Source organism: Mirounga leonina, unplaced genomic scaffold (assembly GCF_011800145.1).
Source record: "Mirounga leonina isolate KUSES-001 unplaced genomic scaffold, KU_Mleo_1.0 Mir_153, whole genome shotgun sequence".
NCBI lineage: Eukaryota > Metazoa > Chordata > Mammalia > Carnivora > Phocidae > Mirounga > Mirounga leonina.
Window position 1 is genome coordinate 14,334,550 of NW_023270387.1, and position 13,053 is coordinate 14,347,602.

Below are 13,053 nucleotides of genomic sequence, written 5' to 3' on the forward strand. Positions count from 1 at the left end.
TCTCTGAGATGGGGATCCATCACTCTCTGCCTTTCCCTCCCACCACCTTCCGTTCTCTACTCCTTCACAGAAAGCAAGATACATATGCACCTGCAGCCTCGCTGAGGCCCCTCGCTGCCCACATTTGAAGTAGAGGGTGGTGGCTCCGGATTCGTGCCTTCTCTCAGGGGCCCCAGCCTGAATGATGCTGGGCGGGGCCAGACTAGCTGCTCTAAGGCAGGCTGGCTGCTGGGAGTTGCTTAGTGCTTCTTCGGGAGGAAAGGCAGAGACTGACATGGAGCTGGGGAAGTATCTGGCTGGCCTCATCTTGGCTGTCACTCTTCTTCAAGGTACGGGGTTCTGGCAGTCCGGAGAAAGGCTCAGGAGAAGAGATCATTACAGGGAGAGGAAGGCTACTGGGGTCTCTAACCTCAAGCCTACCTCAGCTGTCGCACTAGAATTCTGAGAAGGAAGGGCAAAAATGAAGCCTCTTATTGTTTTCTCTTAGAGAGAAGCAGTGTCCCATGGGACAGCTGGGGTCCTTGTCTTTTAAGAAATGAAATCAAAGGACTTTACTGGCTAGAGGGAGGACCCGGATGCCGCCATCTTAGGTTGCTTGTAGCCCAAAGGGACACAGGCCAGGAACCTGAAAAGAGAAAATATGTGTTCCTTAACTCAGAGCTGGAGTTAGGAGGAGACCTATAAGGCATTCACTCACTCAGTTGGTCAGTTGGTCAACTGATCAACAAATATGAATGAGATCCTATTACATGATAGGCTAGGAAGATATAAGGATGAATAAAAAGCTTCTGCCCTAGTGAGCTTATAGTCTAATTGGAGAAATAAGCTTCAGTGTCACCAGACTGAGTAAAAGGTGCAATATAGGACGCCTATATGAATATTCTGTTGGAAATAAGCAACAGGAAGTGGATGAACCGTGTCGATGCCCGGAATCTGGACTAGAGATGGTTCTCCACACACTGGGGGAAGCTAAAACTACGAAAGTTGTTGAAATCATACAAGTACTACGTGAGATGTGAGGAAGAGGGGCTGAGGATGGAACTGAGAGGATATTAACCTTTAAAGGGTAGTTAGAGGAAAACATCTCAGAAAAGAGATAAGAGACGATCAAAGAGCTGGGATAATCAGATGAGTGCAATACCATAGAAACCAAGGGAGTAGAGAGCTTCCAGAAGGAAAGAATCACCAATAATGAAATATTATAGAGATGTCCTGCTGATAGAAGAATATGTTTAAAAGTTTAAGCCTGTGGGATTTGGCAAAATAAAGGCCATGGATGATTTATAACACTTTCAATGGGGTAGTATGAGTGGAAACCGAATAGAAATGTGTAGAAGGTGAGGGCGGGTGATTAATACTTGGTACACCAAGTACAGACTATTTTTAAAGACGTTTGGATGAGAAGAGAAGAGAGTTTGAGGGTAAGTAGAAAAGGAAATAGGATCTAAGATGAAATATTTTTGAGTGAGAGAAATGTGAGCACATTTCTAGGCTAAAGGAAAACATAGAGAGTAAGTTCCTGGAGTTGATGTTGAAAGGATGGAGTCAAGAGTGGGGTCGAGGACACAGAGGAGAAGGCAAACTTACCCTCTGAGATGAGGAGAAATGAAGTGCAAATGGCTTTGGCCATGGGTAGGTGTGTAGATGGTCAGGAAGCTGGAGAGGATCATTACAGCATCTACGTTCTCAACGACCTAAGTGGCAGACGATGTTGCTTGCTGAAACTGAGCTGGGTGATCGCTGAGTGAGGGACTTGAGGAGGATAGTGAGAGTTTAGAATGATTTCTGCAGGAAATGGGAAAAGAGCCACAAAAGATCACACAGGTAGAGGGGCAGGGCTGAAAGCCTGTGTGAGGCAGATAGATATAGCAGAAAGAGCAACAGAAACCTGAGCTCTGGGTCCAGCTCAGTCACCTATGAGCTGTGTGAACTTGGAGGATGCCTCCTTCCTATGGGCTCTGTCCTCTTACAAGTCAACCTAGGAAATTTGGATACAAGAGCTCTCAAATCCTAAAAAGAAAGAAGACTCAGAGAAACAAAATTAAAGGATGTCAGCAATCAGTTGGACCCTCTCTCCTATAGAATCGGAGTTAGAACGAGGGGCCTCTTTGTTCCTCCCATGATGATCAGGTGGTCAGGGAGAACCGCTGGTGAGAAATCTGCATAACTGTTTGCCTTGCCTTTTTTTTCTTTTATTCACTCATTCATTCATTCATGCACTCATTCAACAAATATAAAGCTCCTACCATGTTCCAAACACTATGCTAGGTACTATTAATAATCAGTTCAGTCCTGCAAGAGATTCTAAAACAACTGACTCCTTCCAACTGTTTCCATCATACTTTTTTTCCCTTCGTACTTTGATTCATGCTTCATCTGTCCCCATCACGCACTCCACCTCTAGACACGCTACCTCTCTGTCCTTTTCCAACCTGTGTCTTTGCTCAGCTATTCCTTCTCCCCAGGATGCCTTTCTCTGTCCGGTGAATACCTAATCATTCAAGGCCCAACCAAATGTCACCTTCTCTGTTAAGTTTTCCCTGTCCCTGACTCTGGGGCAAAATCAATAGCTTCTAGCCCCTTTCAAATGCATTCACATGAGTACTAAAGGTAATTTCTAAGTTCTATTATATTAATTACATGTGTATTTATTTTTCCTACTTCATTGTAAACTCTTTGGAAGCAGCGAGTTAGTTCTTTGTATCACCACATTTGTCTTTTCACATTGCTTAATCATGCCAGGTACATCATAGTGCATGGTAAATGTTTGCATTCGATCCAATTGAACTGAATTCCGGTGCTAGTTCTCTGTAGTACATCTACCAGTGCAACTCTACTACTCTGAGTTTTGACACAGATCTGAGGGCTACTGAATAGCTACCTCCCCTAGGATGTCCAAGGTTCCTACAAAAAATGGATCACCAAGGCTGAGGATTTTAGAAGTCTTTAGTTAGTGTAACCCCACTTTTTGCCAGAGCTTTAGCTGCTAAAAAAAAACAGAGCATTCTAGACTGTAACAGGCAATACCTTTATGTATATTGCAGTATAGTTCTAATGCTAACCATCCGGAGTTAACATCAGACCCCACAGGTCAAGGGCACTGTGCCCAACAAGAATGCCCTCACTTTAAGTTCCAGGTACAAGTTCAGGGCTTCCTATACCACCTACACTTCTGACAAACTGGGTACAAATCTGGAGGGTTCCCAGATTTGACAATTTGTTAGAACAACTCACAAAACTCGGGAAAGCACCATATTTACTATTACAGTTCAGATTTTTTTTAAAGATTTATTTATTTATTTATTTATTTATTTATTTATTTGAGAGAGAGAGAGAGAGAGAGCACGAGCAGGGTGAGGGGCAGAAGGAGAGGCAAGCTCTTTGCTGAGCAGGGAGCCCAACGCGGGGCTCAATCCCAGAACTTCAGGACCACGACCTGAGCTGAAGGCAGATGCTTAATGACTGAGCCATCCAGGCACCCCTTTATTATTGCAGTTTAATTATAAAAAATAAAATCAGGATTTTCCAAATGAAGAGACACATAGGTGAGGTCTGAGAGGGCCCTGAACACAGAGCTCCTGTGCTCTCTCCCTGTGGAATCAGAATATATTACCCTCCTGGTACATTGATGCATTCACCAACCAGGAAGCTCCACTAAGGTGGGGTTTTTTTTTTTCTTGACTTTTTTTTTTTTAAGAGAAAGAGGGAGCAGGGGGAGGGGTAGAGAGAGAGGGTGAGAATCTCAAGCAGGCTCTGCGCCCAGCACAAAGTCCAATACGGGGTTTGATCTCACCACCCAGAGATCATGACCTGAGCCAAAACCAAGAGTTAGATATTCAACCAGCTGAGCCACCCAGGGACCCCGCCACTGAGTTTTGTTTTGTTTTGTTTTGTTTTGTTTTGTTTTTAAGATTTTATTTATTTATTTGACAGAGAGAGAGAGAGAACAAGCAGGGGGAGTGGCAGGCAGAGGGAGAGGGAGAAGCAGAGTCCCCACTGAGAAGGGGGCCCAATGCACGCTTGATCCCAGGACCCTGGGATCATGACCTGAGTTGAAGGCAGACACTTAACCAACTGAGCCACCCATGCGCCCCTCCACTGAGTTTTTATTGGGGTTTCATGACACAGGTATAATTGAATTATTGGCCATGTGACTGGACTCGATCTCCAGCTCCCTTCCCCTCCCAGGGCTCAAATTCCCAGATTACACCGGTCTTGACCAGCCCCATCCTGAGTCATCTCGTAAAACAAATTCATGTATGGTCCAAAAGCCCACCAAGGGGCATCTGAGTGGCTCAGTCCATTGAGCGTCCAACTTTTGATTTTGGCTCGTATCATGATCTCAGGGTGAGTGGGGCTCCGTACTCAGCAGGGAGTCTGCTTCTCTCTCTCTCCCTCTCCCTCAAGCCCTCTCCCCCTCATGTGCTCTCTCGTGCTTTCTCTCAAATAAACAAATCTTAAAAAAAAAAAAAAAAAAAGCCCGCCAAGAATAAAAAAGACACCCCTATCACTCATGAAATTCCAAGGGTTTAGAAACTCCCTCCTAGGAATCCATGACAAAGACCAGACAAATTCTTTATTATACAACACCCTGAATTCAATTTGGTGATGTAGGCTACAACCCAGGGAAGTAAGTCTAGATACTACCCACTCTCCGAGATTAGGATATCTAATCTATCTTGGCCTCGAATGACCAAGGAAATGATACCTCAGGGCATCTGGACAACTCTATGCCCAGCTGATCCTCTGTCTCTCTTCTGTCTCTACAGGTACTATAGCCCAGAAGAAACAAGGTAGGCTGAATGGCTGCTTTACATCCTCAAACGCTGAGAAAATTCACAGAAATATGGTTCCTATGCTAATAGTCCTATAGGACTGAGTGACAGAGGGGATGGGATGATAAGTGATAATAGCAAACCTCTCATTGTCAACCAAATGAGTGGCCAGTCATGACCTTTCTGGGCACCTTTCCTGTAGCCAAACAATTAACTCTCTAGTTCTTCAAGTAGAAACAGGACCCCAGCAGCTAGGCATTATTCAAAGTGGGACCCATGAACCAACACCATTGGCATCATGTTAGAAATGCCCCATTTCATCTCCTTCCCAGAACTACTAAATAGAATCTGAAATTCTCACCAGATTCCCCATGTGGTCCATGTGCACATTAAAGTTTGAGAACCACCACTACAAATGGTCTTGTTGTGATATCTTGGGGCAGGGAAAATTTCAGAGGAAAGATCCTTAACGGACAGTGGCTTTTCCCTTTTCAGAAGTTCCTGTGGTAAAAGTGGATGACAAACGAGAAGATGGTTTGGTATTTCTGATTTGTGACTCACAAGACACAAATGTCACATGGTTTAAAGACGGGAAGGCAACAACTTCGTCGCATAAAAATAAAAACAAGTTTGATCTGGGAAGCAGTATCAAGGACCCTCAAGGGATATATCAGTGTCAAGGATCAAAGAACATTTCAAAACCACTCCAAGTATATTACAGAAGTATGTAATCCCCTTCGGTTTGTTTGTTGTCCAATTAAGCAGTACTGCTGTTCTGGTGGGCTTCCTATCCCTGGTGAGTGTGGGAAGAGACACTCAGTGGTTCTCGTTCTCTTAATCTCAGCGTGCCTCTTTTTGAATATAACAAGACAGTTCCCCCATCTTCTTGGAAAAGCATAACCAGTCCTGTAAAGCCTGGTTTAATTTTGGATAGGCCTTCATGGATTGGAGCAGTCAGCTATTTATATAAACTGAGTTGGGGTAGCCCAGGGAGACAGAGGGGATTATAAGGGGAGCAGCAACGAAATGTAGAAGGCAGTTGACCACGGAGAAAGGGATCTGATCTTCCTTCTATTTCACATAGTTCCTGGTGGTCAGACTATATAGGCTTCCCTAGGGTGCCTGGGGGACAGAGGGATATCAAGTGTATTGCATTCTTAGTCCAGAGATCTTCCCAGGCAATTCCCTTACCATAGCTTGCACAGAGAGAGGAATCTGCTACCCCAAATGGAGGCATTAGCACTGTAGGCAAGAGTAAAAGATTCAGAAGAACCACTTTCACACCCTGACGGAGTATTGTCCCTCCCTTTCCCCACAGTGTGTCAGAACTGCATTGACCTGAATGCAGGCACTGTATCTGGCTTTGTCTTCGCTGAAATCATCAGCATTTCCTTCCTTGCTGTCGGGGTTTACTTCATTGCTGGACAGGATGGAGTTCGCCAGTCAAGAGGTAAAAGAATGTTCCTCAGTAAGGGATGAGACCCCCTGGGACCCTGAGTTTCCTTCCTACCAGATAGACCCAATAGAAGAGATGAGGTGGGCATGTATTGCCATCTAGCCCAATTGGGTGTAAAGGACACTGGTGTGTCCACAGCATAATTACCTGTCTCGAGATCCACCTCCCTCTGATTTTCCTCCGATTCCTCTGATTTTTAAAAAAAACTCTTTAACTGAACCAAAACCTACAGAGAGAAACATGCATGAATGACAAGCATACTGCTAAACAAGCAAACACACCCATGAATCCAACACCCAGTTTAAGAAAGAGAATATTACCCACACCCTACACGTCCCCCTTGTGGTCAGTTCCAGCCTGTACCTATCCCCCAAAGCGAGTACTAGCCTGACTTCTAAGAATGTTGATTAATTTTGCCTGTTTTCACTCCTTATGTCAATGGACTCCAGAAGTGCTCTTGTGTGTGTGCCTCTGTTACTCAAAAAAACATGCCTGTGAGATCTTTCCGCCTTGTTGTATATAGATGTATTTCACTCTTACTGCTATTTAGTGCTGTGAATATAACCCAATTTCTTCACCATTCTACCTTGCGTATTTTATTTTTATTTTTTGTAGCTTCAGACAAGCAGACTCTGTTGTCCAATGACCAGCTTTACCAGGTAAGGGAAGGGGGAATGAAAGAGACATTGCTACAGTTAGAAGTACAATTGGGGGATGGGGGACAAGTTATTCAGAGGATACTATACAGATAAGGAACTGCTTAAGGCATACCAGATGATTACATAGTTACACTTTGGGTAGAATGGATGAATTGAAGAGAAAGGTTGAGAGAGATTGAGGTCAAGACCCAGGGAGAAAAAGCTGAAGAACACAGAGAGAGGGACACACAAAGAAACTGTATACAGAGCCTCCACCCTCCTTGTCCTCTTTCCACCCCCAGGACAGTGAAGCACCCACTCCAAAGCCTTGCACATGAAAAGCATTCAATAAATATGCATCAAATTAATTCACAGAGGAGGAGGGAAAATGAGTTTATGACCGTGCTGTCCTTTCTAGCCCCTCAGAGATCGGGAAAATGACCAATACGGCCACCTTGAAGGAAAGCGATTGAGGAAAAACTGAACTCAGGACCCAAAGTAGGTGTGTCCTTCTACACCAATTCTAAGAAATTACCTTTCCTGGGGCGCCTGGGTGGCTCAGTAGGGTAAGTGTCTGATTCTTGATTTCAGCTCAGGTCATGATCTCAGGGTTGTGAGCTCGAGCCCCGCACTGAGCTCTGTGCTCAGCACAGAACCTGCTTAAGATTCTCTCTCACCCTCTCCCTCTCCCCCACAGTGCTCGCTCACTCTCTCTCACTCTCTAGAAGAAGAAAAAAAAAAAAAACACCTTTCCTTTACCTGCCTTCCCATCTATTGCCAAGTCTATCTCCTTTTTCCAAACAGCTATAAGCTTAGGAGAGGGTGGGTGACTGATAATCCCTTGTCATGAGGGGACTGTCCTGTGCATTGTAGGGTTTTTAGCAGCATCCCTGGCCTCAGTCCACCAAATCCCAGTAGTATCCCCAGTTGTAACAATCAAAAATATCTCCAGATATTTCCAGTGTATCCTCTGGGGCAAAATCAGCATTCGTTACGAACCACTGACCTATATTAACCTTTTGATCAACCAGTCAATCAATCAGAAGTTCTGATTCCATCAATCAAGTTTCACCCAGGAAAACAGGACCCAAGCATTATTTGGTTTTCTGAACCAATTCCAATTTTGTCTTTTTTTGATCCAGGTGTTCTCCCTTTGAATAGTTCTCAGAAACATGGCAATACGGTTTGCAGCACTCCTAGCAAAGAGACGGTCAGCCCTAAATCTAGATTCAAGTCTCCCAAAGGTGACAAATGGAGAAAAAAAGCCCATCAGGGCAAATTTGGATTTTTCTCAAAATAAACTAAAAGTAAAGTAAAAATATGTATGGTGTTGCAGGAGCGCCACCTATTGGGAGGTAATTTTTCTGTAAAAGAAAACTGAAAAGGTCAAATAACCCCCTCTATTTGAATGTTACTTTTTTAAAGTTCTAATTTTGATTTACCTTCTGTATAAGTCATAATTTACATGGTTCAAATATATAATGAAGGTCTCCCTCCACCTCCATCCCCAGCCATTCAGCTGTCCTTTCCAGAGACAAACAATATACTAGTTTCTTATATATCTTTATTAGGTCTATAAGGTATTATAAATCAGAGGTATTCTAGGCATACGTAAGCAAACTCTCTTTTTTTTTTTCATAAGCAAACTCTTAAGTACACATTATTCTTCCCTTCCCTATTTTTCACACAAATGGTACCATACTATACATCTTGCACTTTTCACCTAATAAAATTTAAGATTATTTCATACCAGCAAGTAAAGGAGCGCCTTTTTTTTTTTAAATGCAACCACATTGCACAGACTCACTATGATTTATTTAATCAGTCCTCTATTAATGGACAAAATATTACTGCCAATATTTTGCTCTTAAAATACTGCAATGACTAACACTGTATAAATGTCATTTTAAAAATAATTGTATTGAGGTATAAATTATATGCTAGAAAATTCACTCATTTTAAGCAATTTCTCCTGTTCTCAGTAAGTTTTACAAAATTTACCCAGCTGTGCAATCAACACAATCATTAGAACATTTCCATTACCCTCTTAAGATTTCTTCTGCTGTTTGCAGTCATTCCCTGTTCCCACTCTCAGCCCCAGGCAACCACAAAAGAGACTTTTGAATCTCTTTTCTGTCAGAGTTGCCTTTTCTACACATTTCATATAAATGGAATTATACAATATGCTGTTAATTATAAAATGTGCTGGACAATCTCATGTCAAAGATCACGCTAATCGTGGGCGCCTGGGTGGCTCAGTCGTTAAGCGTCTGCCTTCGACTCAGGTCATGATCCCAGGGTCCTGGGATCGAGCCCCGCATCGGGCTCCCTGCTCGGCGGGAAGCCTGCTTCTCCCTCTCCCACTCCCCCTGCTTGTGTTCCTGTTCTCGCTGTCTCTCTCTGTCATATAAATAAATAAAATCTTTAAAAAAAAAAAAAAAAGATCACGCTAATCTTTGTGTGCACCCCATGTCTACATTTCTCCGGGACTGACACCTGGGAGTGAAGAATTGCTGTGTTGTATGGCAAATTTATGTTTAACTTTTTAAGAAATTCCCTGTACCTTTTTACGTTCCCACTAGCAATGGATGAGGGTTTCTGTTTCTCTATTATCCTCACCAATATTTGTTACTTTGTTTTTTTAGTATAGCCGATTCTTCTAGGTATAAAATGGCATCTTATTGTACCTTTAATTTGCATTTCCCTAATGATTAATGTTGTTGAACATCTTTCCATGGGCTTGTCTGCCATTCTTTTGTACCTTTTGTACCATCTTATTGTACCTTTAATTTGCATTTCCCTAATGATTAATGTTGTTGAACATCTTTCCATGGGCTTGTCTGCCATATCTTTAGTGAAACGTCTATTTCAAATCTTTTTTTTAAATTTGGGTTGTTTCTTTGTCTTACTGTTGAATTGAAGGAGTTCTTCTATATTTTGAATACAAGTCCTTTATTACATATGTGATTTACAAATACATCGGCCAGTCTGTGGTTTGTCTTTTCATTCTCTTCATGGTGACTTTTGAAGCACAAAAATTTTTAATTTTGATGAAGTGCATTTTACCCTTTTTTTTTTTTTTTATGGATTGTGCTTTTGATGTCATGCCTAAGAAATCTTTGACAAACTCAAGGTCATGATGATTTCTCCTATGTCTTCTTTTTGTAGTTTTTAATGTTCCATGGGTTTACTTCTGTCAAATGTCATTTTGAACATACTTACGACAATTCATAACAAATACCAATAAATGAGATTTGGAAGCCATAATGTATTTGCACTTGTAATTTTATTAAATATTGCCAAATTGCACTTCATGGAGGTTGGACCAGTGTTTACACCCAGTAACAATAATTGAGAGTGCCTTTTACTCCCTACTTTTTGAACTTTGCCAATCTGATAAGTTAAAAATGGCATCTCAGTGTCGTTTTAATTTACATTTTCCTTATTAAAAATGGAAGTGAACCATGTGTTTTTCCTTCTCATGATATATAGGCTCATATCCTTTTATCTTTTTCTTATTGACTTGCAACAGCCCTTTACATATGTGGGAAATTAGATCTTTTGTTTGTGATATTAGTTGCAGATATTATTCCAATTTTGGTATTTGTTCTTTGACGATGATGATTGGTTTTCTATGTACATTTTATTTATCTGCATATAGTAGAATTCACTGGTCTTTTATGGCTTCTAGGTTGTTTCCTATTTAGAAAGGTCTTCCCCAAGTTAAGATTATCCTTTTAGGGGCGCCTGGGTGGCTCAGTCAGTTAAACATCTCTCTTTGGCTCAGGTCATGATCCCAGGGTCCTGGGATTGAGCCCCACAATGGGCTCCCTGCCCAGTGGGGAGTGCCACTCCTGACTGCTTGTTCTCTCTCTCAAATAAAGAAATAAAATCTTCTTTAAAAAAGATTATTCTTTTAAAAAAGTTTTCCTATGGGGGCACCTGGGTGGCTCAGTCGTTGAGCATCTGCCTTTGGCTCAGGTCATGATCCCGGGGTCTTGGGATCGAGCCCCACATCGGGCTCCCTGCTCGGCGGGAAGCCTGCTTCTCCCTCTCCCACTCCCCCAGCTTGTGTTCCCTCTCTCGCTGTGTCTCTCTGTGCAGTAAATAAATAAAATCTTTAAAAAAAAAAAAAAGAAAGTTTTCCTATGAATTCCTCTGACATTTTTATGGTTTCATATTATACACTTAAATGAATGATCCATCTTGATTAATTTTAATGTAAAGGCCTAACATATTGACTAACTTTCACACCACATAGCTACCCAACCATTCCAGAACTATTTTTTGAATGATCCATTTTGTTCCCATTGATTTTAAATGGTGTTACACGGTCACCAGACTGTAAGCTCCAGGAAGGAAAAGACTTGTGTATTTTTTACTAATGTATCTTCAGAAACTAGTATAATGCTGGAACAAGACAGGCATTCAAAGATTGCACAGAGCTCTGTGTGTGTATATGTATGTGTGGTGAAGTATACATAACATGAAATTTACCATTTTAAACATTTTAAGTGTACTATTCAGTGGCATTAAGTACATTCACAATGCTGTGCAACCATCACCACCAACCATTTCAAGAACTTTTTTCATCACCTTAACCTCTGTACTCATTAAACAATAATTCCCCATTCTTCCTTTCCCCCAGCCCCTGGTAACCTCTATTCTACTTTTCTATCCCTATGAATCTGCCTATTCTAGGTACCACATATAAGTGGAATCATACAGTATTTGTCCTTTTGTGTCTGGCTTTTTTCACATAACATAATGTTTTCAAGGTTTATCCATGTTGTAGCATGTATTAGCATTTCAGCCTTTTTAAGGCTAAATAATAGTCAATTGTATGTATATACCACATTTTCTTTATCCATTCATTTGTCAGTGCACATTTTGGGTTGTTTCCCCTTTTTGCCTATTTTGAATAATATTGTTATGAACATTGGTGTACAAGTATCTGTTTGAGTCCCTGCCTTCAATTCTTTGTGGTGTACACCCAGAAGCGGAATTGCTGTATCATACGGTAATTCTATGTTTAACTATATGAGGAACCACCAAAATTTTCCCAAAGTGCTGCACTATTTTACAATCCCATCAGCAATGCCCAAGGGTTCCTTATCTCTCCTCCTCGCCAACACTTCTTTTCCATTTTTTTGATAATAGACTTCCTAAAGGATGTGAGGTATTATTTCATTGCAGTTTCGATTTGCATTTCTGTAATGATTAGTGTCATTGAGCATCTTTTCATGTGCTTATTGGCCATTTGTATATCTTCCTTGGAGGAATGTCTATTCAAGTCCATTGCCCATTTTTGAATCACTGTGTTTTTGTTGTTGTTGTGTTACAGTTCTTTATATATTTTGGACATTAATCCTTTATCAGACATATGACTTACAAATATTTTGTCTCATTCTATGAATTGTCTTTTCACTTGCACTTTTTTTTTTTTAAAGATTATATATATCTATTTGACAGAGAGACACAGCGAGAGAGGGAACACAAAGGGCTCCACGCGGGGCTCCACCCCAGGACCCTGGGATCATGACCTGAGCCCGAGGGCAGACGCTTAACGACTGAGCCACCCAGGCGCCCCTTCACTTGCACTCTGGAAAAGAATGCTGCTTTCACTGCCTTTGTATACCTCAAAGTAACCTTGTAGCACGCATGTTGTCACCACTTTACAGATAAAACTGAAATCCAACACTAGCATATCTTAGCACACTGCCTGACACCTAATAAGAGCTCAAAACTTTGTTATCGTTATTGCTGTTATTGCTCTTGTTGTTGCCTCATATAATAATCTATGAAGAGTAACAGAAGCTGCTTTAAAACGGCATGACACTGGCGGGAAAAATAGAAAGCAAAAGCCCACAGAGGTTGCCAGCGGCGCCAAGGATCACCAAGTCATAGCCTCCGGCTATACACCAGATTTCAAAACCCGCCTCGTTTTTCACCAAGCTCCAAACCATCCCCATGCTCCCGCCCCACCAACCCTCCCGGGACCCGCCCCGGACCCGCCCCGGACCCGCCCCGGCCGGAGCCCAAGGCCATTTCCGGCCGCTTCCGCCCCGCCCAGCTCGCTAGCGCGTGCGCCGTGAAGCTGTTTGCGCGCCAGTTCCCCGCGCAGAGCGGCACACCCTGTTTCCGGCGCCGGGATAAGATTCCACAAGGCCCGGCGCCTGGTCAT

General features: G+C 42.3%; 1 protein-coding gene across 2 annotated transcripts; it reads left to right on the forward strand.

Moving 5' to 3' along the window:
- The first annotated feature begins 218 nt into the window (after nt 1–218).
- On the forward strand, nt 219–10,613 carry CD3G (CD3g molecule). 2 transcript variants are annotated; one of them, XM_035009051.1, is made up of 7 exons: nt 219–329; nt 4,770–4,793; nt 5,271–5,498; nt 6,094–6,225; nt 6,847–6,890; nt 7,288–7,371; nt 8,012–10,613. In XM_035009051.1, exons 1-6 carry the CDS (start codon nt 275–277, stop codon nt 7,351–7,353), a joined length of 549 nt encoding a protein of 182 aa, XP_034864942.1. In that variant the 5' UTR covers nt 219–274; the 3' UTR covers nt 7,354–7,371; nt 8,012–10,613. The 2 variants fall into 2 exon arrangements, with proteins under 2 accessions (XP_034864942.1, XP_034864944.1); XM_035009053.1 differs by having other exon boundaries at nt 7,288–7,367.
- Nucleotides 10,614–13,053: the final 2,440 nt, after the last annotated feature.

Bases quoted from the DNA above. Each gene is read 5' to 3' on its own strand.
- CD3G (XM_035009051.1), top strand. From the start codon at position 275: ATGGAGCTGGGGAAGTATCTGGCTGGCCTCATCTTGGCTGTCACTCTT. The intron at 5,499-6,093 runs GTATGTAATCCC...CTTTCCCCACAG, and splicing joins ACTCCAAGTATATTACAGAA to TGTGTCAGAACTGCATTGAC. The intron at 6,891-7,287 runs GTAAGGGAAGGG...TGTCCTTTCTAG, and splicing joins CCAATGACCAGCTTTACCAG to CCCCTCAGAGATCGGGAAAA.